The sequence below is a fragment of the Cervus canadensis genome, chromosome 26, assembly GCF_019320065.1.
Source record: "Cervus canadensis isolate Bull #8, Minnesota chromosome 26, ASM1932006v1, whole genome shotgun sequence".
NCBI classification, from domain to species: domain Eukaryota; kingdom Metazoa; phylum Chordata; class Mammalia; order Artiodactyla; family Cervidae; genus Cervus; species Cervus canadensis.
Genome location: NC_057411.1, coordinates 4,201,601 through 4,228,529, shown reverse-complemented (window position 1 = coordinate 4,228,529; position 26,929 = coordinate 4,201,601). Strand labels below are relative to the sequence as shown.

The 26,929-nt window shown below is 36.9% G+C and overlaps 1 protein-coding gene across 2 annotated transcripts in view; it reads left to right on the top strand.

Moving 5' to 3' along the window:
- The window catches only part of PDCL2 (phosducin like 2), a 34,133-nt gene extending 14,498 nt beyond the window's left edge, over nucleotides 1-19,635 (top strand). The window contains exons 4-6 of one of the 2 annotated variants that reach the window (XM_043448184.1): nucleotides 7,329-7,472; nucleotides 14,399-14,607; nucleotides 19,457-19,635. In XM_043448184.1, the coding sequence (XP_043304119.1) occupies nucleotides 7,329-7,472; nucleotides 14,399-14,607; nucleotides 19,457-19,614 (511 nt within the window). In that variant the 3' untranslated portion in view covers nucleotides 19,615-19,635. The remainder of the gene's footprint in view (nucleotides 1-7,328; nucleotides 7,473-14,398; nucleotides 14,608-19,456) is intronic. The other variant, XM_043448185.1, reaches the window with a different exon arrangement.
- Nucleotides 19,636-26,929: the final 7,294 nt, after the last annotated feature.

Sequence of the window (26,929 nt, the reverse complement as noted above, 5' to 3'; positions counted from 1 at the left end):
AAATGTACAAAAAGAAGAACTGAGGAACAAAAAGCATGTGAGAAATAGAAATACAGAAAATAGCTAAATGGCAGAAGTAAGTCCTTCCTATTCAGTAATTGCTTTCTTGTGTCAGTCCCAGCCTATTGATAATGATGCTATTAGCTAGGAATGCCTGAGGCTCTCACCTGGGCCTGAATTACTTATAGTTGTGGCTGGACTGGTTCTTGTGGTTTGGAATAAGACTGTAGGATGCACTTCAGCAAGAAACCTTGAGAGAACTTTGAGGAACAAGATTCCTCACAAATCCTGAAGAATACATAGCATGGCCGAGGGCCACGCAGCCAGAGCTGGTGGGGGTGTGGTAGCAGGACCTGGGTCTGTGTCTGTATTAGGGTCCATTGATGGGGATCTGGGTTTCGTGGGTTCACTCTGTTGGCTAGTCTAGAGCATAAGAGCTGGAATTAGGGCACAGGAATGGAGAGGAGGAGAGGTCATTCAAGTGGTCAGTGACCCAGGGCCCTCTGAAAGAAAGGCTTTCATGTTCGGGGACAGCCTAATTCTTTGTCCAGTTGTGTTGCTAGTAGCTGTGTCATACATCTGCAAGTATGGTTTTCAGGATGGCTGTCTTAAAATGGACGCCTTGGTGATCAAAAGCTGCGTGTCAGGCTCTTACATTTTATACTTTGTAAAAGGATTTTAAATTAATTCATCAATCTCCAATTAAAAGCAGAAATTGACAGAATGAATAAAAGCAAACACATGCAGATCCTGGCAACTAAGCGGTCTTAAGAAAGGACAGAGCTGGAGGGCCCACACTTACTGATTTCAAAACTTGCTATAAAAAGCAGCAATAATCAAAACAGAGTTGCCGTGACATAAGGGTAGAGCACGGACCAGAAGAATAGAATAGAGAGACTATATAGAAACCCTCACATATAGTCAAATGATTTTTAACAAGAGTGTCAAGAACATTTGATGGGGAAAGAGCAATCTTTACGATCAGTGGTACTAGGAAAACTGGATATCCACATGCAGAAAAGTGAAGTTGGACTCCTGCCTCATGTCATATACAAAGTTTACCTCAAAATGGATCAAAGACAAATTTAAGAGCTGAAAGTATAAAAACTTTTCAAACAATCAAATCAAACACAGAGGAAAATGTCTATCCATGACATTGGATTTGGAAGTTATTTCTTGGATATGACACAGAAAACACAGGCAACAAGAAGAAAAAATAAATTGGATTTCATCAAAAATTAAAAATATTTGTGCATCAAAGGACATTATCAACAAAGTAAAAAGACAACCTACAGAAAGGTAGAAAATACTTGCAAATTATATATTTATGACAAGGGATCACTAACCAGAATGTATAGAGAACTTCTAAAATTCACCAAAAAAAAACAACCCCAATTCAATTAAAAAACATGCAAAGGACTAATAGACATTTCTTCAAAAAAGGTATACAAATGGAAAATAAGCACATGAAAAGATGCTTAATATCATTAGAGAAAGACGCAAAACCACAATGAGGTTCTATTTCACTCCACTATGGGGTTTTATGATAGAGAAGAGAGAACCACCATACATTGCTGGTAGGAGTGTAAAATGGTACACAGTCTGGAATTTCTTCAAATGTTAAACAGAATTACCATGATCCAGCAATTCCACTCCTACGTATATATACCCAGGAGAATTGAAAGCACAAGACTTGTACATGAATGTTTAGCACATTGGTATTCACAGTAGCCAAAAAATACAAAGAAACTTCCTGTCTATCACCTGGTGAGTGGATAAACAAAATGTGGTATAGTTATACAATGGAATATTACTCAGCCACGTAAACAAATGATGAACTGATACATACTACAACAAGGCTGAATCTGTAAATGTTATGCTGAAAGAAGCCAGTGACAAAAGGTCACAGTTTATATGACTATGTTTATTTGAAATATTCAAAATGGAAAAATTTATAGACACAGAAAGCAGATCGTTAATTCCCAGGGCCTGGGATTGGGGGATAGGGAGCAACTGCAAATGGATACGGGGTTTCTTTTGGTACAGTAAAAACATTCTGGAATTAGATCCTGCTGATGGATGTTCAACTTTGTGTCTGTTTTAAAAATCACTCAGTTATACACTTTAGATAGTTGAATTTTATTGTGTATGAATTATATTAAAATTTAAAACTAAAGATTGTGAAAGAACTTCAATTTTCACGTGATCACGTTGGCAATTTCTTCTAAATTTATATATGTATTTAACATGTAACCTATCAGATACATTCCTGGTTATTTACTTGAGAGAATTAACTTGTACATGAATATGCATAATAGCCAGAAACTGGAAACAACCCAGAAGTTCATCAATATGATGAATGAATATAAGGTGAATGAATAAACAAATTGTAGTGTATTCATGAAAGAGAATACTTCTCTGTAAGAAAATAAGCAAGCTATTGATACACACAATAACTCTGGTGAAATTAAAAAAACATTATACTGAACTTAAAAAGCCAGACAGGTGAGTATTTGATCATAATCATATACATCATTTAAAAATATTATTTATTAATGAAAAAAATTTCTAAAATTGACACAATAAGTGAGAGAAAAGCATAATTAAGAAGATAGCCTGTTTCCTTTTATTTATTATAGAACTGATTTTCCTCTCCTTTTGAACACAAATAATCCCCAGATAATCCCTCTGTCTTTATAAGGGTGGAAAGCTTACTAATTTACTGTATATGCCATTGTTATATTTATTGATAATATAATCTTGCTATCACAATCAGACAAGACTAGTACAGACAGAAAATAATAGACTAATGGTTCTTAACTTTGTTAGTCAAAATAGTCACCTAGATTTATTGTTAAAAATGTAGATTTTTTGTATGAATTGATTTCATGATAATAAGCTAAAGTCAAACCATTTGAAAGTTTGGACGAGTATTCAGGTATACTTCAAAGAAATTTCTAGGAGAAAAAATAGAAAATCTGTGTATTAAATGAAATTTAAGAGATAATAACCACTCTATGTATCTAATTTGGCTCCCCATTTAAATAAATAAACATAAAAAATGGAACCAGAATTTAATGCCACTGAACTATAGACTGAAAAATGGTTAACATGTAAATTTTATGTATGTTTTATCACAATTAAGTACATTTTTAAATGGAGAGAATAGGATTATTTGCACAATAATCTGAATATATTAAGGAAGTACCATTTTTTAGATATGATTATACCATGTGAGTTAAAATTTGCAAAGTATTCTCATCTTTTAGAGATATAGAGATATATAATGAATTATTTACAGATGAAATGACATGATGTCTTATATTTTCTTTAAAACAGCCCTTGAAATCGGGAGTTAGTGGGGTAGAGATGAAAGACTATTGGCCATAGAAATTTTTGATTGAAGATGTATACAACTGGGACTCTTTACTATTTTAAGTGTTAATAATTGTCCATTACATAAAGTTAAAAATATCCATTCCTGAGACCAGCACTGAGAGGTAATATGCAGTAACTTTGGGTTGAATTTCAGGAATATGCCCATCTGTGAAACCTGCCGTTCCCAAGTAATTCTTGTGTAGGATGTCCACATGCCTCAACTTGATAAATACTACTTTAGATCAATCTCACTTTTGAAACATAGATGCAAAAATCTTACATGCAATATTAGCAAATAGAAAATTATATTAAAATAATCATATATAGTGAATTATTAGAGTTTATTCAACGTATGTGGAGAAGGAAATGGCAACCCACTCCAGTGTTCTTGCCTGGAGAATCCCAGGGACAGAGGAGCCTGGTGGGCTGTCGTCTCTGGGGTCGCACAGAGTTGGACACGACTGAAGCGACTTAGCAGCAGCAGCAGCACTCACTGTATGCAGGGATTGTTCAACAACCACACGTCTACTGATACAATCACTTGTGTCATCAGGATTTATTAAGGTAATGCCAGCTGCTATAACAAACAACTGCAAAATCTCAGTGGTTTCACATAGGAGAGTTCCTTACTCGCCAATGATGCATGTTGTATAATTTTTCTGAGCAAGTCTCCTCCAGGTGATGATGAGAGCTCTGGGCTCTTTTTTTATTAGGAGCTTCATCATCTCAGAATCTTTAACCTTAAGGCTTGTGGACTGGGAAGACAGTATGAAAGATGGGGGTGGGACATTTCAGGGATAAGGTATAGAAATGTGCGTATCATTTTTACTTAATGGAACCATTGAACATTTTTCAGTCTCATGGCCCTAATCTAACCGCAAGGGAAGCTGGTAAATGTAGTCTTCCTGTGAGTCCTGGGAGAGGAAGCAATTCTGATGACCATCCAGTTTCTGCCACAAAGATTAAAGCGAGAGGTTAAGTTCTTTCCCTTGCATATTCCATGTCAAAAGTACAACTCTGTTTCTGGTCAGCAAATTCTGGAAATATTTCTGTATCTCTGCTGTCACTTTTGGGGGCTTCCCAAGTGGCACTAGTGGTAAAGAACTTGCCTGCCAGTGCAGAAGACATACGAGACCCTGGGTCGGAAAGATCCCTGGAGGAGGAAATGGCAACTTACTCTGATATTCTTGCCTGGAGAATCCCATGGACAGAGGAGCCTGGCGGGCTATGGTTCATAGGGTCGCAAAGAGTTGGAGGTGACTGAAGCAACCTAGCATACACACTGTCACTTTGGATCTAAGGAAAAAGGAACCTGTACCCTTTTAAAATTTCACTTGTCCTTAAGAAAATTCTGTAGTCATCTTGATAATGCTGATTTAAAGCAGATTCCTCATTTAAAGCCAAAACAAAACAGCAATGACAAAAACTTTTAAAATATTTTTTTAAAAGCAGTTTTAAGTTCACAGCACAATTGAGTGGAAGGTATAGATTTCTAATATACCTCCTGCCACCACATACGCATAACCTCCCTCATTGTCAACGTTCCACACCAGAGTGATTTGTTGTAGTTGATGAGCCTACCTAGATACATCAGAATCACCCAAAGTCCATAAAGCACATTACAGTTCATTCTTGGATTTGAACAAATGTATGATGACATTTTGGAGAAAGAAATGGCAACCCACTCCAGTATACTTGCCTGGGAAAACCGTGGACAGAGGAGCCTGGAGGGCCTGTGTGGTCACAAGAGTTGGACACAAACTTAGCAACTAAAGCACCACCACCATCATCATGACATTTATCCATAATTATGGTACCATTTCGGAGAAGGCAATGGCAGCCCACTCCAGTACTCTTGCCTGGAGAATCCCATGGATGGAGGAACCTGGTAGGCTGCCATCCATGGGGTCGCTAACAGTCGGACACGACTGAGCAACTTCACTTTAACTTTTCACTTTCGTGCATTGGAGAAGGCAATGGCAACCCACTCCAGTGTTCTTGCCTGGAAAATCCCAGGGATGGTGGAGCCTGGTGGGCTGCCATCTATGGGGTCGCACAGAGTCGGACATGACTGAAGCGACTCAGCAGCAGCAGCAGCAGCATGGTACCACTCAGATTATTTTCACTGCCCTAAATATCCTCTGTCGGCAACCTGTTCATCCCTCTCCCCTGCCAACTGCGGGCAACCCCTGATCTTTTTATGGTCTATACAGTTTTGCCTTCTTCAGACTATTTTACAGTGTATAGCCTTCTCAGATTGGCGTCTTTCACTTAATAATATGCATTTAAAGTTTCTCCATGTCTTTCCATGGCTTATTAACTCCTTTCTTTTTAGCACTGAATAATATTCTATTATCTGGATATACCAGAGTTTATTTATCCATTCACCTCCTAAAAGAAATTTTGGTTGCTTACAACTTTTGGCAATTATGAGTAAAGCTGCTGTAAACATCTCTGTGAAGGTTTTTCTGTGCACATGTGTTCAGCTCCTCTGAGTGAATACAAGGCACTTAATAACTGGATCATATGGTAAGCATTTGTATAGTTTTGTAAAGAAAGCACCAAACTGTCTTCCAAAGTGGCTGTACCATTTTGCATTCCCACCAGCAGTGAATGAGAGAAAAAGCAAGGGAGTAAGTACTCTCAGGTACCTTAGGTATATAGGGTCAGTAACTTTTCAGATACTTGTGGGTATGTCAGAACCATTTGGAATCGCTTCATGAATTCAAGTATTTAACAACTAAATCAAAGTGTGCACATTTGGAGAGAGTTGTTTAACAACATTTTAAGGGTCTCTATAAGGAGAAGAAAATGGCAACCAACTCCAGTATGCTTACCTGGAGAATCCCAGGGACGGGGGAGCCTGGTGGGCTGTCGTCTGTGGGGTCGCACAGAGTCGGACACGACTGAAGTGACTTAGCAGCAGCAGCAGCATAAGATGAATAAGGCTTCCCTGGTAGGTTAAGTGGTAAAGAATCTGCCTGCCAATGCAAGAGATGTGGTTTGGATTCCTGGATCAGGAAGATCCCCTGGAGAAGGAAATGGCAACCCACTCCAGTGTTCTTGCCTGGGAAATCCTGTCAACAGAGGAGCCTGGCAGGCTACAGTCCATGGGGGTCACAAAGAGTCAGACATGACTTAATGACTAAACAACAGTAAATGAATAGTTAGGCAACATTTATTGAACACTCATGGGATGATGCTAGGTACCACCCCAAGAAATTTATATGTGTACATTTAATCTTGAACAGTCCAAGGCAGGCAGATTTTAGTTTTATTCACATTGGAGTTAAACTGAAGCTTGGAAAGATTAATTTGCCCAAGTCCTTGCTACTAGTAAGTGGGGGCTGACTCTTAAACCCAGTTTAGTCTGACCTTACAGTTCATACTCATAATCACTGTTCTCTATCATCTGTCTACCTGCATTATGTTTATAACAAGTAATTATACATGTTCACTAAAGACTTTGAACTGAAAGTCAGTTTAGTGTGAAAGCTAAAAGCTTATAATTGGAAATAATAATACTATTAACTTCATTAAGCTTTTGCAAGGTTAAATTAATAAACATGCTGAAAACAGTGCCTGGAAACATAGTAAACTCTCAGTAAACATTAGTTATTATTGTTCTGCATGCTCTCCCTTTATTTAGTCTGTGTACGAGAATTTGTTGGTCCAATGTCTAAATAAACTCTTAATAACTATAATTGACTTAGTCTTAAATAAAAATAAATTTAAATCAATAGCTAATTTCTTATATTTTATAATACCCATGATAAAGCAAATAACCATGTAAAAAGAGGAACTGCCATTGTAAAACCATTAATAATAATTATTCTTTAAAGAGGTTCATATGTACTAGCATTCCGTTCCATCCATAGATTATTACTGTATATGGGAATAGTCTTAAGTATATAACAATATTTGTATGTAATTTAATTTTTTTTAACTAGAGAAAAGCGGTTACAGGAATGGAAAGTTCTCAATAAAAAACAAAAATTTGGGGAATTAAGAGAAATTTCTGGAAATCAGTATGTGAATGAAGTCACAAATGCAGAAAAAGATGTGTGGGTTATAATTCATCTATACAGATCAAGGTAATTACTGTAGCTTTTTGTAAAAATCTAATATTCTAATGTTTTAAGATACGTATTTTTTGTTTTAATGTTGGATAAAGCATATAACAAAGACTAATCAAGAAAACAAAGTAAATCAGCTAACTTCAATTAAAAAAGAAAAATATATGTATAGAGTTGGCTTCAAGGACTAAATTATTTTAATGTATTTTCATGTGTAACTTAAAGAACTTCTCATACTTATTAGAAAAATAAGTACTTTGTCAGTTAGTTTGAAAAGCTTATAGAAAATTTCAAACATAGGAAAAAGTAGGAAGAATGATAAAATGAGCACCCTGCATACCAGCTAGGTAGGTTTCAGCAATGAACATGTTGCCACATTTGCATCATTTTGTTTGTATATTTATATGTGTGTATTTGTAGAACCATTTCAAAATGAATTACATGTTGCTTTACTCTTAAGTATCTCAGCATGCATCTTCAAAATCCTAAGGGCTTTTTTCTAGATACCCGTAATATCATTTTCTCACCAAACAAAATTAACCATAGTTCCTAATAGGGACCGAATCCGTGTCTGCAGCATTGCAGGCAGATTCTTTACCGTCTGAACTATCAGGGAAGCCCCATCTAATACCCAGCCAGTCCTTACTCAAATTTCTCCAACTAACTTCAGAATCTCTTTCATAAATACATATATTTTTAAATAACCATAATAATATTTCTATAATACATATATTTTTGATCCCTAATCAGGGATCATGCAGTGCATTTGGATGTATCAAGTCTCTTGTGCCTTTTTTTTTTGACTTGCCACATGCCGAAAGCATCAGTTCGAAAGCATCAATTATTTGGTGCTCATGCCGCCTTTATGGTCCACCTCTCACATCCATACATGACTACTGGAAAAACCATAACTTTGTACATACCTTTGTCAGTAAAGTGATGTCTCTGCTTTTTAATACACTGCCTAGGTTTGTCATAGCTTTTCTTCCAAGGAGCAAGTGTCTTTTAGTTTCATGGCTGCAGTCACAATCTGTAGTGATTTTGGAGTCGAAGAAAATAAAATGTCATTGTTTCCACTATTTCCCCATCTAGTCACCATGAAGTGATGGGACCAGATGCCATGATGTTAGTTTTTGAATGTTGAGTTTTAAGCCAGCTTTTTCACTCTTCTCTTTCACCTTTATCAAGAGGTTCTTTTTTTGTGTTCTTCTCTTTCTGCTGTTAAAGTGGTGTCATCTGCATATCTGAGGTTGTTGGTATTTCTTCCAGCAATCTTGATTCCAGCTTGTGCTTCATCCAGCCTGACATTTTGCATAATGTACTCTGCATATCAGTTAAATACACAGGGTGATAATATACAGCCTAGATGTACTCCTTTCCTGATTTGGAACCAGTCCATTGTTCCATGTCTGCTTCTAACTGTTGCTTCCTGACCTGCATAGAGGTTTCTCAGGAGACGGGTAAGGTGGTCTGGTATTCCCATCTCTTTAAGAATTTTCCAGTTTGTTGTGATCCACACAGTCAAAGGCTTTAGTGTAGTCAATAAAGCAGAAGAAGATGTTTTGGGGGGATTTCCTTGCTCTTTCTATGATCCAGCGGATGTTGGAAATCTGATCTTTGGTTCCTTTGCCCTTTCTAAATCCAGCTTGTACATCTGGAATTCTCAATTCATGTACTGCTGAAGCCTATCTTGGAGAATTTTGAGCATTACTTTGCTAACATGTGAAATGAGTGCAATTGTACAGTAATTTGAGCATTCTTGGCATTGTCTTTCTTTGGGATTGGAATGAAAACTGACCTTTTCGAGTCCTGTGGCCCCTGCTGAGTTTTCTAGATTTGCTGGCATACTGAGTGCAGACCTTAACAGCATCATCTATTAGTATTTGAAATAGTTCAGCTGGAATTCCCTCACTTCCACTAGCTTTGTTTGTATACCCCATTGCCTATTTTGTACCTCAAATTTCATAACTAGGCCCATAAGTTGTTTTCTGATATCCAAGGTCTCCCTTAATTTTTTCAGTTCTTCTGGGGTTAAATTCTGGTCCTCAAACCCCAACACCACGTTTGAACTTTCAAGCAACCATTTTCTCCCTGCACCACAATCTATAGTGCCATGGTCTCCTAATTCCATACTTTTCACTGCAGCCTCCAATTCCCACCTGCCTCCCGCATTAAGACCCCTGCCCCATAAGTGGGGTCATACCACTGACTCAGCTCTTATTCTGGCAGTAATCATAAAATTCTTCTAATTAGATCTTTGTGGATTGGCTTCACCAGTTTGAGGGAAAATAAAGCTTATAAAGTATTAATGTCATGGTTTTATGTAGAAAACTGATTTGAGTTAGATAGTAAATATTTCTAATAGTTAAGTATGCCATCCAGTAAAATAAAGCAGTATCTAGATTTGTAACAAGTTGTACTTATCTGTCTATATATATATTCTGAAATATAAACTGTATGCACTTTGTTTTTCTTAGCTTTTTGTTACATAAATTGATATATAACATCACTTAGTGTTAAGATGATTTCTTTTTTAAAATTAATTTTTACTAGATTTTAAAAAATAAAAAATAAAAAAAATTAATTTTTACTAGATTTATAGGGCAGGAGGAGAAGGATAGGACAGAGGATGAGATGGTTGGATAGCATCGCCAACTCAATGGACATGAGTCGGAGCAAACTCCAGGAGCTGGTGATGGACGGGGAAGCCTCATGTGCTGCTGTCCCCTGGGTTAGAGAGTCAGATGCCACGTAGAAACTGAATAACATCCTTGCTTTATGATATAGTATTAACTTCTATTGCACAGCAAAATGAATCATCCATGCATATACCTGTATGACCTGCATGCACTAAGAAGATACGGAAGACAATACATCATTGTATAGTTTAGATGAGAAAAGCTGTAGATGAGAAGCTCCTGAGCCAATATCAAAGATTGCTAAGTTAATGTATGTTTATATATGTCAGATGAAAAGAAAATTATTAAATTAAAAAATATATTGTGTGATTCTCTGCTTTGGCTTTTTTACTTTTGGTCTCCCTTTATCCAGTTCTCCCACCCTCTGGCAGCCTTCTGGATTCCACATATAAGAGAGATCATATGGCATTTGTCTTTCTCTAAGTTATTTCACTTATCATAATACCCTACAGGTATATCCACGTTGTCCCAAATGAGAAATTTTCATTCTTTTTAATGGCTGAATAATATTCAGTTGTATATATACTGCAATTTCTTTGTCCATTCATCCACTGATAGACACTCAGACTGTTTACATGTTTTGACTATTGTAAATAATGCTGCAATGAATATGGGGGTGCATGTATCTTCTCAGGTTAGTGTTTCACCAGCTAAATAGCCAGAGATGGAATTGCTAGACCATATGGTAGTTCTATTTGTAATTTTTTGAGGAACTTCTATACTGTTTTCCATAGTGGCTGAACCAATTTACATTCCCAGCAAATAGTGCACAAGAATTCTCTTTTCTCCACATCCTTGCCACATTATTATTTCCTGTCTTTTTAATAATAGCCATTCTAACAGGTATGAAGTATCTCACTGTGGTTTTCATTTGCATTTCCCTAGTGATTAATGATGTTGAGTATATTTTTATGTACCTGTTGGCCATCTGTATATCTTCTTTGGAAAAATGTCTATTCAGATCTTATGCCCATTTTTAAATCAGATTCTTTGGGTTTTTGCTATTGAGTTTTATGAGTTCTTTGATATATTTTAGATATTAACTCCTTATCAGGTATATGATTTACAAATATTTTCTCCCATTCAGCAGGTTGCCTTTCATTTTGTTGATGGTTTCTTTTGGTGTGCAGAAGATTTTTAGTATAATGTAGTTTCACTTATTTATTTTTGCTTTCATTGATTTTGCTTTTGGGTCAGAATCACAAAATTATCACCAAGATCTATGTCATTGCCTATGTTCTCTTTTAGGAGTTCTATGCTTTCAGGTCTTACATTTATATCTTTAATCTTTTTTGAGTTATTTTTTGTGTATGATGTAATATAGTGGTCAAATTTCATTTTTATGTGTGTTGCTGTCCAGTTTTCCCAACAGTTTATTCCCATTGTGTGTTCTTTTTCTCCTTTGTCATAAATTAAGTGACCATATAAGTATGGGTTTATTTTTGGTCTGTCTATGATTTCTGTTGATCTTTGCGTGTGTGTTTTTTTCTTTGTGTTTGTGTTCCTACCAGTTACATACTATAGCCTTATAATACAGTTTAATATCAGGAAACATGAGGCCTCCAATTTTGTTCTTCTTTCTCAAGACTGCTTTGACTACTTGGATTTTTTTGTGATTCCGTACAAACTTTAGGATTATTTGTTCTATTTCTGTGAATAATTCCATTGGAATTTTGATGAGGATTGTATTGAATCTGTAGATTGACTGGGGTAATATGAATATTTCCAATCCATGAGCACAGAGTATCTTTCCATTTGTTTGTTTCTTTTTCACTTTTTTTCATTAATGTCTAATAGTTTTCAAATGTTTTTTACCCCTGGGTATTTTATTCTTTCAGATGCAATTGCAAATGGGATTGTTTTCTTTGTTTCTCTTTCTGATTCTTAGTGTATAGAAACATAATTTAGTTCATTCTTAGTTATAGAAACATAACTGACTTTCATGTATTGATTTTTTAGCTTACAGCTTTAATGAATTATTTTATCAGTTCTAACCATTTTTTTGATGGAGTCTTTAGGGTTCTCTACATATAATACCATGTCATAGTGACATGCTTTACTTCTTCCTTTCCTATTTAGATGCCTTTTATTTATTTATTTTTCTTGCTTAATTGCTCTGGCTAGGACTTCCAATATTATGTTGAATTAAAGTGGTGACAGTGGGCATCCTTGCCTTGTTCCTCACCTGGAGGAAAGGCTTTCAGCTTTTCATTGTTGAATATGAAATTAGCTGTGGTCCTGTCATATCAGGCCTTTATTATGTTGAGATATGTTCCCTTTATAACTCATTTTGTTGAGTTTTTCTAATTTGTGAAACAAAGTTAGCAAAAAAATTCATGATAAAAGCCAGAAACTGGCAAAGAGAAGACAAATTAAAAAATATACAAAGTCTTCCCCCAATATTGATAAGACCTAGTATATTAGCATTGATTTCAGTTTTCAGAGTTTGTTTAAAATGGAGCAAGAACTCACAAGTACATGTGAAGCAATTTGAGTGCAGAAATCTTTATTATTCCTCTAACATTTATATTTGTCTGGCTTACAATGAGCTACACAACAATTTTCTTCTAAGTGATTCATGTTTACCATGTTTCTCCAAAACATGCATTTGATATTCTTTAGAACTACAATGACTTTCGTTGTCATACTTTTATTTATTTGTTAATTATAATAAAATATGCAATGTGCATAAACAAATATAGAGGGGAAAAGTGGATAAAGTCCAGGAGGGTTACCACCTGCCTGCAGCATGCAGTATGTCCTGGTATGAGCCACTCCCTTAAGAGAGCTTCAACTTCAACTATAGCTGTGACGGTTTGCAGGAGTTGAGAATATGAATGGGAATAAGATGCTTTTATGGTATAGTACAAGAGATGAATTAAACATTTCACGTGTATATCTATCTATCTATGTATATAGATGTATGTATTGAAAGGACATATAAGATGTAGTACAAGAGAAGAATGTACTAATTTTGTCTGTTAGACAAAGACCTTTTCTCTGATTAACATGGTTCACAGTAATCTTTCTTTCTTCTACTGTATTGTTTCAAATAGGCTCCATATGAGTGATGAGAAAATGCATACAAAGATGAAGGAGAGATACACTAATTTGTATCAAATTTAGTGTTTTGTTTTTTTTTTAAAGAATGCTCAGTGAATGTGTCTAGAATGAGAAGAGGGTCTAGGACATAGTTACAAGGAATATCTACGTTTGGGGTATTGACATAAGGAGTAAGTCAAAGAAGTAAAAAGGAAATTCATAGAAAAAGTTATCACAGCAATCAAAAAAGGAGAGCCTTTTAGGAAGGGAAGTGAACGACATAGAGATTTTTTTAATCTTTTTTCATCTGGGCTGTGACCAGGAAAGAGTAGTTATTAGAGGGAGAGAGAATGAAAAAGGACTTTTAAAAATTTTTTTAGTATTTTGAATATGTTTATGTAGAGTAGAGAAGGATAGCTTAAGAAAATAGGATAACAAAGAATGGCCCCATAGGAAATGGAAGGAGTGTGGGATAAAGCTGAGGATTAGCTTTGAATGAATTTAATAAAGCTGTGAGTGAGTGATAGAGAAAAGTGATTAATTTTTTTTTAAAGTGACTAATTAAAACATGAGTGTAATGAGAGTTAAAGGATAGAGCTGGAAGAACTGCCAATTTTGATTACATTTCCAATCAATTTTAAATTTCCGATGAACAGTTCTGGGTGTTGGGGAATAGGATATGGCATGTCAAAGAAAAGGGTGGATGAAGTTTGAATTAAAGGAATTCAAGGAAGTTTGAGATAAAAACTTCTGATGTGGAAATAACCTATGACCAAGAGTTGGGTCCCCTGTTTCAAGTCAGAACTGCTAAGGATCCCCTAGACATGTCCTGGTTTTTTTTTTTTTTCTTTCTTTCTCCTCCCCTCCCCCTCAGTGTCCTATAAACTAGGAACTTGCTGGTTCCTCAATTACATTGTACTCGATTACACTGCTGCCAAGTCAAATGTGGTTAGCCTTAGTTAGGCTGCAAATTCCCATGGTAGCAAGCTTCATTCCCAGGCTATAACAGTTTTTGTAATGAAAATCAGAGACTCTATAAGTTTATCACTACTAAAGGTAAAAATAGAGGTTTACAGTTGATGCGATCTTATATTAAAAGAAAATCTAAAGATATATTTTTGTCATGGAAATGTCTTATTTTATTAGATTGAGATAAGTAGCCTGTTTTTTTAAAGATGTTGTCTGTATTGTTTCTCTTTTTAGCATCCCAATGTGTTTGTTGGTTAACCAGCATCTTAGTCTCCTAGCAAGAAAGTTTCCTGAAACTAAATTCGTTAAAGCCATCGTGAATAGCTGTATTGATCACTACCATGACAATTGTTTACCAACCATTTTTGTTTATAAAAATGGTCAGATAGAAGGCAAATTCATTGGAATTATAGAATGTGGAGGGATAAATCTCAAGCTCGAAGGTAATGATGTTAACTTTCAAAATTTGCCTGTTAAGAAAACTTACATAACTTAACAAATATCATGAAAATTTATTTTCATAAAATGTTAGGCTTTTTCCTTGTTTCTAGTTTCTTCTTAAATGCCTTCAGATTAATTTTCCTACAATAATACTATCATAACACCCACTTGCTTAAATCCTTAATGATTCTTTGTTTCAAATACATTAAAAATTCAGAAACATGTGCTTAAAAATTTCAGCCCATCTATCCAGTTGTATTTCTCAGTGTTTTCTGCAGTTTCTGCTCCAACCAAGCTGGTCTTCAACCACTATCTCAAACACACTTCACTCATTTGTGCCTTTATATTGGGTGGGCCAAAAAATTTGTTCAGGTTTTTCCATAAAATATTACAAAAATCTGGATGAAATTTTTGGCCAACCCAGTACTTTGTTTCATACCCTTTCTCTGTACCCTAAATAGCCTACCCTGCTCTATTCTTCCTTCCAATCCCTATTCCTTCTTAGGTTTCCATTTAATCCATTATGTGATGCTGGACCAATGAAATAACCAATTTCATTTTCTCTACTGAATTTCTATAGCATATATTCTATAGACAACTTATTTTCCATTTATCTACATATTCTCAGATTTTGTGGTTAACCCATTCCCTTTGAGTATTGTCTCCCTAACAGGTGCAAGGACTATGCCTTCTACTACTTTCTTTTTCATAGTACACAGCAAAGGGCTTTGTGGTTTTACATTCTCTAGTAATGTTTACTTCCAAGCCTAGTTCTAAGACCTAACTCTTCAGTTAGTCATTTCTTGGAGCTGATTTAATTCTGTATTATTAAAATCTTTTCTCCTACTATCATATTAAAGCCACTGTGAACGGCTATTTTTAACAGCCTTTCTTTCACTGTATCATTCCCCTAAAACTGTTTTTGGCCTTAGTAAGACTTCCAGAAATCTAATTGTTCCACAATTTCCCTTTCCTCTTTATTTTACCATCTTACTTTTTCAGCTTGTGCCTTATCCTCTTTTTTTTTCCCCCCAGGGCTGAAATTTATTTAATATATTTTTCTAAATTTTTATTGCAAGATATTCGCTTTATAATATTGTACTGGTTTCTGCCACTCATCAACATGAACCAGTCACAGGTACACATATGTCTCCTCCCTCTTGAAGCTTCCTCCCATCTCCCACCTCATCCCACCCCTCTCGGTTGTCACGGAGCACTGGGTTGCGCTTGCTGTGTGGTGCAGCAAACTCCCAGTGGCTATCTGTGTTACATATCGTAATGTGTGTGTTCCCATGCTGCTCTCTGCATTCACCCCACCCCCTCCCTCCCACGCTGTGTCCACTTGTGTGTTCTCTGCGTCTGTGTGTCCACTGCTGCCCTGCAGACGGGTGCTTCAGTACCATCTTACTGCAGTCCATACACAGGCATGAGTATACAATATCTGCGTCTCTCTTTCTGACTTGCTCCACTCTGTACAGTAGGCTCTAGGTTCATCCACCTCATTAGGACTGACTCAAATGCGTTCTTTTTTAGAGCTGAGTAACATTCCATCGTATATATGTACCACAATTTCTGTATCCATCCATCCGTCAATGGACATCTATGCTGTGTCCATGTCCCAGCTGTTGTAAACAGTGCTGCAGCAACACTGGTGTACATGTGTCTGTCTCAGTTATGCTTTTCACAAGATACATATATCTTTTCACAAGATATATAGTAGGATTTCTGGGTCATATGGTAGTTCTGTTTCTGTTCCTACTTTCTTAAGGTATTTCCATACTCTTCTCCATAGTGGTTGAATCAATTTCATTTCCATCAACAGTGCGAGAGGGTTCCCTTTTCTCTACATCCTCTTCAGCATTTATTGTTTGTAGATTTTTTTTAATTGTTTGTAGATTTTTTAATGATGGCCATTAAGACTGGTGTGAGGTGATAACTCATTGTGGTTTTGATTTGCATTTTTCTAATAATGAACATTGCTGAGCATCTTTTCATATGTTTGTTGGCCATCTGTTGTGACTTATCCTCTTAATTTAAAAAATACGTAAGTATACAAACAATAATATAGAAAATATTCATGTAATCATTACCCAAAATAACAAATGTGAACATTTGTTCATGCTTCCTTCAGCTATTTGTTTATTATTGAAATAAACAGTACAGATGTTGAAGTTGCTTATATTTCCATTCCTAGTTCTGCTCCCCTCCCTGCCTCACTAAGCAGTCACTATCATGAGCAGTGTGTTATCTGGACTATACTTTTAAAAATTGTAATACTTGAAAAAAAATTTAAATTATATAAAAATACACATAACATGAAATTCATGATTTGAATTATTAAAAATTTATAATACAGTATTATTAATTATTGTTACCCTGCAATAAATTATATATCCAGAACTTAATTTATGAATAAATAAGTTATATTATTTAATCATTTTAAAGTATATGGTTGGTGAAAGGCACTCAGTTGTGTCTGACTCTTTGCGACCCCATATATAGTCCATGGAATTCTCCAGGCCAGAATACTAGAATGGGTAGCCTTTCCCTTCTTCAGGGGATCTTCCCAACCCAGGGATGGAACCCAGGTCTCCCACATTGCAGTCAGATACCTTACCAACTGAGCCACCAGGGAAACCCAAGAATATTCGAGTGGGTAGCCTATCCCTTCGCCAGTGGATCTTCCTGACCCAGGAATTGAACCGGGGTCTCCTGCAGTGCAGGTGAATTCTTTATCAACTGAGCTATCAGGGAAGCCCAAAGTATATGGTTAAGTGATATTAAGTATATTTTCACTGTTGTGCCATCATCACCATTATCCATCTCAAGAACTCTTTGCATCTTGCAAAGAGTTGCAACTCTATATCCTTAAACAGTGACTTTATTCTCTAGTCCCTCCAGCCCCTGGCAACCACCATTTTACTTTCTAACTCTGAATTTGACTACTCTCAAAGTACATCATATAAATGAATTATGTAGTTTTGTCTTTTTGTGACTGGCTTATTTTACTTGGCATAACGTCTTCAGGATTAATCTGTATTGTAATACGTGTCAGCATTTCCTTCCTTTTTAAAACTTCAAGGCTGAATAATATTCCATTGTATTTTTTATAGTACATTTTAGTGTAGTGTTAGTCACTCAGTCGTTCTGACTCTTTGCAGTCCCCCAGACTGTAACCCGCTAGGCTCCTCTGTCCATGGGATTCTCCAGGCAAGAATACCGGAGTGGGTTGCCATTCCCTTTTCCAGAGGATCTTCTGAACCCAGGGATCGAACCTGGGTCTCCTACGTTGCAGGCAGATTCTTTACCCTTTGAGCTACAGGGCAGACCCATTAATCTGTTGATGGACAGATTTGTTTCTTCTACGTTGTGGCTATTGTGAATCATGCTGCTAAGAACATGGCTATGCAAATGAACTATTCTGGTCCCTCTTTTTAGTTCTTTTGAGCGTATAGTCAGAAGTAGAATTGCTGGATCATACAACAGTTCTACTTTAACTTTTGAGCAACCGCATACTGTTTCCCCCCCACTGACTTTTGATATCTCCTATGTCATTTTCAGGATTAAAAAAAAGATGCTTCAATCTGTTTCTGAAATTTCTACTATGTTCCAGTGGTCTCTTCTGTCTATCCCTGAATCAGTACAGTACTATGTTAATTACTGTACCTTCCTAACAATCTAGCTCTCTCTAGTAGGGCAAGTCTTTTTCAAAATATAATATAAATGTTGGAATTAGTCTATGAAAAATCCTGTTGGTTATTTATTAGAATCACATTTAAAGATTAATTGTTGAAGACTTGATATCCTAATAATAGTGAATATTCCTATCCATGAATAAGATATAGCTTGTCATTAATTTTGATCTTCTTTTTTTGGTAACTTTCTTCATAAATATAATGTATATACAGTTGGCCCTTGAACAACACAAGAGTTATGAGTATTAACCCCCATGCTGTGAAAAATCCACACATAATTTTAAAGTTGGCCCTCTGTACTTGCGGTTCTGCATCTGTGGATTCAAACAACTATAGACTGTGTAGTACTATAATATGCATTTATTGAAAAAATCCACCTACAAGCGAACCTCTGTAGTTCAAACCTGTTTGAACTGTTCAAGGGTCAATTGTATTATATTTTGTAATTTTCCTCTTAAGTTTATTTTGTAATTTTCCTCACAAATGTTCTGTTCATTTACACAGTGCTTAGGAATAAATTTAACAAAATAAGCAGTTTGCAGGATTGGGGGTTTTTGGTTATCAGTTCAGTTTTTTTCAGTTTTACTCTTGAGTATGTTTACATAATTCACATTTTCTTGTTGAAGTTTTCCTACTAAAATTTTCAAATGTGTTGGCATACTTTTTTCTCAAAGTAGTCTCATGGCTTTAAAATCTTTATCTTGGCTTTGCTCCATATAATTCTTTATATTGTTTAGTTTGTTTCTTTTTCTTGTGATCTTTTTTGCCTAAGGTGTGTCTGTTAGTCTCTTCAAAGAACCAACTTGTGATTTTGTTAATCACCTCCATTGATTTTGCTTTTCAACCTTTGTTAAAGTCTCTTCTTCATTATATCCCTCTTTCTGCTTTCCTTGGATTTACTTTAATGTTTTTTCTAGCTCCTTGATTTGTACTTTCAAAGAACTATTTTCAGTCATTTAAAAATAAATGTTAGCCATAATTTCTCCCTTTAAGTATAACTCTGCTATATCCCATGTGTATTTTGACATAGTACTTTCATTGTAATTTAGTTCTAAATATATCATCATTTCCACATTAATTTTATTGGAGTCAACTTCTGTTTCATATAGATGTTCCAAGATTTTTATCTGATTTATTGATGGGTTATTTTTTGCAGAACTTGAATGGAAGCTAGCAGAAGTTGGAGCAATACAGACTGATTTGGAAGAAAACCCCAAAAAAGGCATTATAGATGTGATGGTATCTTCAATTAGAAACACTTCTATTTATGATGACACTGATAGCTCAAACAGTGATAATGAAGATACCAAATAGAAATATTTAATAAATAGCTTTAAAGTGTTTATATATGGAGTGTTTTTGTCACTGCCTTTATAATCAGAGATCACAATATTTATAAATAAATTTATTTTCATTTTCATGTTAGAATTATAGCTTATATGTAATTACAAAAACTTCCAGATATTTCAGAATGTTTATTGCCTCCAACAAAACTAGAATCTGTCCTGAACCATTAATATTTTTCTGTACTTTATCCTTTTTCTGATCCTTTTTGGATAATAACAAATATATTACAAGCCCTCTGTGTTGCCTAATCACTTCCAAAGAGGCATGTGAATAAAAACAATGAAAAAGAACCATGAAATTTAACTTAATAAATATTAAAGTCTATAATTTAGAGGCTTTGAGTGAAAATACTTAAATTTATGACCATATGCTTTTTCTTTGAAATCTCTTACCTATTAAAAAAATTAAGCACTCAATGGAAAAATGCAATTTAAAGATTCTAAAAAGTACTAAGAAACATCTCTACTCATTGTTATAATTTTTAATAGTTCTATTATTGTTAGAAAGTATTAGCTTACTAAGTAGACAGGCTATTGAATCATTAGACCTGTATAACATGTAAGTTTCTAAATCATGGGAAGTGAGAAAAGTATATTGTGAGGCTTACATATCTTTTAATAGTAATCTCAGAAGAATTCATCATGAGAAAATATTTATTAGGACACTGCAGAAGACCTGCAGCGTGTTTTATCTTGGCTTAATAATTGGCACCACTTTTAGAGAAAATGGTGGTAAATCCAGCATGTAATAGTTTAAAAACACATTCTAGTCTTCTAGTTTGTTTGTATTGGTGACCCATCATTGTGATTTTGGATATTCACTGATGTTTTTGAGAAATCCAGACTAAGTTTAAGTGATTAGATTACAAAAATAAATTGGTGAGAACCGAGGCAATTTAGGACTTCCCAGGTGGTGCTAGTGGTAAATAGTGCAGGAGACAATGAGAGACAATCCCTGGGTTGGGAAGATCCCCTGGAGAAGCGAATGGCAACCCACTCCAGTATTCTTGCCTGGAGAAGTCCATGGACAGAGGAGCCTGGTGGGTACAGTCCATGGGGTTGCACAGAGTCAGACATGACTGAAGCGATTTAGCATGCACGAGGCAATTTAAACATGAAGTCAGAAAAGGGTATTTGCTGTTCTTAGGGGTGGGTAGGGATCATAGAGGCAGTGGAGAATGATGAAGTGGAGGGAAAGTTAAATACAGATTGAGTTGTTCAGTCGCCCAGTTGTTTGCGACCTCATGGACTGCAGCACACCAGGCCTCCTTGTCCCTCACCATCTCCTAAAGTTTGCCCAAGTTCATGTTCATTGCATCAGTGATGCCATCTGGCCATCTCATCCTCTGGCGCCCTCTTCTCCTCCTGCCCTCAGTCTTTCCTGGCATCAGGGACTTTTCCAGTAGGTCAGCTGTTTGTATCAGGTGACCAAAATACTGGAGCTTCAGCTTCAGCATCAGTCCTCCTTCCAATGAGTATTCAGGGTTGATTTCCTGAATAAGATTGACTGGTTTGATCTCCTTGCTGTCCAAGGGACTTTCAGGAGTCTTCTCCAGCACCATGGTTTGAAGACATCAATTCGTTAGTGTTCTGCCTTCTTCACCGTCCAGCTCTCATAGTCGAACGTGATCACTGGGAAGACCATAGCCTTGACTATACGAATCTTGTCAGCTTACTCTGCTTTTCAGCACACACTGAGTTAGGTGGTAATAATTTATTTTATCAGATAAGGTAAAATCAAATGATCTAACTTTGTAAAGAATTAGGAAGACCCCTTCTGAGATAGCAAAGAAAGGCTTTTGAAATATACACATTTGGATGAAGGGAGGAAAAGCTGAGAAGCAAAGTTGAGAGTTGCACACAATGGTGTTTATTATAGCATTAGCACACATATCAGAGAAATAATTACCTATAAGGTCCAACTTCTAAGAGTCTTTAACAAAATGGATGGAAAGATTCCTATTGAAAATAAAACAGTTGTGGGAAATTAAAGGAAAAACCATATTATCATAAAGTTAAAATGTAACTTTAATGCCATCTAATGCATATAAGTATAGACATTATTTCCCTGACTTCCCTGGTGGCTCAGGTGGTAAAGAATCTGCCTGCAATATGGGAGACCCGGGTTCAATTCCTGGGTCTGGAAGATCCCCTGGAGAAGAGAATGGCAATCCATTCCAGTATTCTGGCCTGAAGAATCCCACAGACAGAGGAGCCTGGTGGGCTATAGTCCATGGGGTCGCAAAGAGTCAGAACCAGCTGAGCGAATAGCACTCATTATTTCCCTTCCAATTGAAACCGAATGCAAAAGGTTCCCCCAAATGTAATTTTTTTTAGTAAGCCCATCATATTTACCTATTTTCTTTTTTGAGTTAAAATTAGCAGAGGAAGTACTAATAGCATTTAAGAAGTTTGAATGAAAAGATTCATACTTCTTTTTTATAACTCAACACAAATCCAGCAGGTGGCAGTAGTTTTTACACGTAAGCACAGTTCACGAAAACTTAAACATTGTGAAATTCATAAAATTATAGCATAATAGAGGTGGCTGGTTTTGATTCCAGCCTCAGCCTTTTTCAAATAATGCACATAAACACACTCTTCTAGCAAGTACTCATGCTTGCCACTGTAGATCAGAACTACTTCATATCTCACTTGATCTATGCATTCTCATTTAAGTGTGGTATAAGTATTTGTTAGAATGTGGGGAAATTATTTAATAATGTGTTTCACATTTTATTGAATGAATTTCTGTGATTTTTTGGGAAATTTTAAATATTCAAATGTTTTTGATCTACAAAAATGGGTATTCTGTATAACCTTCCTAATATTTTTCTCTATTCCTTTCTGCCAACTATTGAAACTCCCTCTCCTGCTTTACAGTGCCTATTTTGTCAAAGTGTGATTCTAGAATCAGCAGCATCCCCAGGGAACTTGTTAGAAATGCAGTCTCTGGCCTCATCCCAGACTAGCTGAACTGCAATTTTTGTTTTAATGAGATCCTTAGGTGATTAAGCAGCACTGGTAGCAAGTCCCCTAAAGACATCTGGAGCATATTCTTTAACTCTTCTTTCACACTTTTGGTTATTAAAAGTCTGTCTAGCTTCAAGCTCTAGTATCAGTTCCCAGGCAAATGTTCTCTGGCTGAACTTGTGATTCAGGAACTCAAGAGGGAAGGTGGAGTTGTTTTTAGCCAATTATTTCCTTCTCTTTTCAAGACCCATCCTCTGTGGTGTTGGGGACTGGAAGGGAGATTAGGGAAGAAAAGCCTACATTTCTCTTAACTAGGTAAGTACTATCCATATTGCATCAAAGTGTTCGCTGTTTAATGGGCACATTGAGTTCTCCTAGAAACTTGGAGGCAGCCTCTCCACCGCACAGTTCCCTTGATATGGAGATCAGTCTGCAGCTCTCTCTCTCTCTCTTGATCTCTCTCAGTTCCCACTCCTTGAAGTATATCCTGCCTCTTGTTGCTAGAATTTCTTTTCCCAGTAGGTGTCAAAATGATTCAAACCTGGACAGTACATTCTACCAGCATGGATGGACTCCGTAGAAACTTCCTTGCCATGCCAAACTGTAGGAGTACACTTCAGCCCACTTCCTCCAATTGTTTCTCCCCAAGTCTCTATCTTCCTGTTCACGCAGGTAGACGCAGGGCAGATCAACAAATCTGAAAGGGAAGAGATCGCAGTCTCTCCTTAGTCACTCCAGTTTCTCTAGCCGATTCTGTTGGAGCCTTGTTCACTTAACTTGGAGTGAGCTGTGCTTAGCAGCGCAGTTGTGTCCGACTCTCTGTGACCCCATGGACGTCAGGCTCCACCATGGAATTCTCCAGGCAAGAATACTGGAGTGGGTTGCCATGCCCTCCTCCAGGGATCGAACCCAGGTCTCCCTCATTGCAAGCGGATTCTTTACCGTCTGAGCCACCAAGGAAGCCCAACTTGGAGTGGGGTGGGGGAATAAAAAGGAAAGGAAAAGCCACAGTACTCTCCAGGAGCTTTTTAAGTTGTGGCTCCAATGATTCTCTCATCCTCCTCTCCCCTTGTGTCTTACTTATATGGCCTGAAAGTAGGGTTGGAGGTTTGACCATGTTAAGTCCAGTTTCGTCCAGCTTTTGGCCCTGACTGAAGGAGTGTGCGTGTGTGTCATTCATGTCCGATGCTTTGCAACCCCGTGGACTGTAGCCCGCCAGGCTCCTCTGTCCATGGGATTTCCCAGGCAAGAATACTGGGTGGGTTGCCATTTCCTTCTCCAGGGGATCTTCGACACCCAGGGATTGAAACCATATCTCTTGCATCTCCTGCACTGCAGGCAGATTCTTTACCGTCTGAGCCACCAGGGAAGCAGGGCTGAAGGAATATCTGCTTCAAATGTGGGCAGCTGTTTAGACGGTGAGTGCTGCATGTTCTTGTTCCCTATTGTGGACCTCACTCAGCAGTCTCATACTAGTGTTTCACTATTTTCAGTTTATCTCTCCTTTGTACTCTAATACACATTGCTAAGTTTGCCTCTTGAAAAACCTATATGCAGGTCAGGAAGCAACAGTTAGAACTGGCCATGGAACAACAGACTGGTTCCAAATAGGAAAAGGAGTACATCAAGGCTGTATATTGTCACCCTGCTTGTTTAACTTATATGCAGAGTACATCATGAGAAACGCTGGGCTGGAAGAAGCACAAGCTGGAATCAAGATTGCTGGGAGAAATATCAATAACCTCAGCTATGCAGATGACACCACCCTTATGGCAGAAAGTGAAGAACTAAAGAGCCTCTTGATGAAAGTGAAAGAGGAGAGTGAAAAAGTTGGCTTAAAGCTCAACATTCAGAAAACTAAGATCATGGCATCTGGTCCCATCACTTCATGGGAAATAGATGGGGAAACAGTGGAAACAGTGTCAGGCTTTATTTTTTTGGGCTCCAAAATCACTTCAGATGGTGATTGCAGCCATGAAATTAAAAGATGCTTACTCCTTGGAAGGAAAGTTATGACCAACCTAGATGGCAAATTAAAAAGTAGAGACATTACCTTGCCAACAAAGGTCCGTCTAGTCAAGGCTATGGTTTTTCCAGTGGTCATGTATGGATGTGAGAGTTGGACTGTGAAGAAAGCTGAGCACCGAAGAATTGATGCTTTTGAACTGTGGTGTTGGAGAAGATTCTTGAGAGTCCCTTGAACTGCAAGGAGATCCAACCGGTCCATCCTAAAGGAAATCAGTCCTGAATGTTCATTGGAAGGACTGATGCTGAAGCTGAAACCTCATGCAAAGAGTTGACTCATTGGAAAAGACCGTGATGCTGGGAGGGATTGGGGGCAAGAGGAGAAGGGGATGACAGAGGATGAGGTGGCTGGATGGCATCACCAACTCGATGGACGTGAGTGTGAGTAAACCCTGGGAATTGGTGATGGACAGGGAGGCCTGGTGTGCTGCGATTCATGGGGTCACAAAGAGTCGGACACAACTGAGTGACTGAAATGAACTGAACTGAAGTTTACCTCCTGACAAGACTAATCTGCTTACAATCACAACTTGGAATATAAGAATGATCCTAAAAGTCTTCTAGCATGTTTTACCTTTCATTTCATTCATTCAGTCATTCTTTCATTTAACTCAAGCATTGAAATGAATGCTGCATGTACAGTGATGAAGAAAACACATGCTTCTTGACTCTTGGAATTTACCATGTGGGGGCAATGGGGCGGGGTTGGGGGGGAAGATAGTTAATAGATAAGAAAAGAAATATAAAAAAAAAACCCCACAGTAATAGAGAATAATTGTGGGTACTATGTTGGTCGATGGCAGGTGAGAGGTAGGAGGGAAACATCTTAAACAGGGTAGTTAGATCTTTGAGACATGAAGACCGAGGAGGAACCAGCCAGGAGAAAAGGTAGGAGGGTGGTCCAGGTAAGTGCACAGCTTGTATCAAAGCTTGAGAATACAGAGATTAGCAAGAAACTTGAGGAAGTTTCTGGGTGGAAGTGTTATGGGAAAAGAGAAAAATAGTAGGACATGAAGTTGGAGAAATAGAGGGGGCTAGATCAAAGAGGTATCATGGACACAACTAGGAATTTAGATATAATGGGAAATAATAAGGATTTCAAGTAGGAACATGCGGTTTCATTTATATTTTCAAAAGAATATTCTTGCTGCTTTGTGGAGAACAGATTGAAGGGAGCATCCAAGGTATTTGAGATATTCAAGAGGGGACATCGGGGAGACAATTGGACATGTGTGTTTGGAACCCAAAGGTAAGGTGTAGGCTGTAGTTACAAATTTGTGAGTCATTTTAACCATTCCTAGAGTTCCAACAACAAAGCAAAAAAATCTGAAGCCACCATGCTTTTCAGCTAACCTTTCTGTAGTAGTGTATAATTTACATTTGACCATCACAATTCTGAGATGCCTTTTTTCTCACTGTACAGATAAATACCCTGATGCTCAAATAGATTATTTAACTTTCTCAGTGTGTCCTAGTATTAGTCAGGATTGAAGTCTAGACCTTTGATTACAAAGTCTTCAATATCACATCATACTATTGACTTCCTTCTATTTTAAAGGATCTAGAAAGGATAAGAGTAATTGACTAAAACATGAAGAATTATTCTAAAAAAGAAAAACCATGACAGTATATTCCCTATTAATGCATACCAAGCTTCCCATGTTCCTATTTACTTTAAACTGTAGTAGTAAAAGTAGGAACGTTAAGGAAAGGGTGTATAAGAGTGGTATTACGAAAAAAACAGAAAGGACACAGGGTCCCAGAGAACTAGGGGAAGAAATTGAGCAAGAGATGTAAAAACTACACAAAAAGCAACATCATTAATAGCCACTACTAATATGTGGTTTTTTTATGTACCAGGTACTATCAGACACACACACATTCCATCTACCTGTTCTATCTTCTCTCAATTATCCTGAGACATGATTGTTATTACCCTCATTTGACAGATGAGGAAACTGAAGAACAGACTCAAAGTCATGCAGATATTAAGTAGTGGGGCTGGGATACATCCTGGCAGTAAGTTTCCAATTCTGTATTTTAGCCACTATGCTATATTGCTTCCATCAAGACATCAACTGTGGAAACCAGTTAGGAATGGAGTTGGAAATATTCCTTTTAAATTATAGCAAGGCAGACAAGAAGAAGGGAGCAGAATATTTGAGTTAGATAAATTGTGTTCAAGGAGAGGATTTAGGCTAGGGGACAAACTATGAGGCAGGGTTTTTGTTTAGGGAAAAGTGGAATCTGGAAGTTGGAAATGTGATTAAAAATATGCAGTCCAG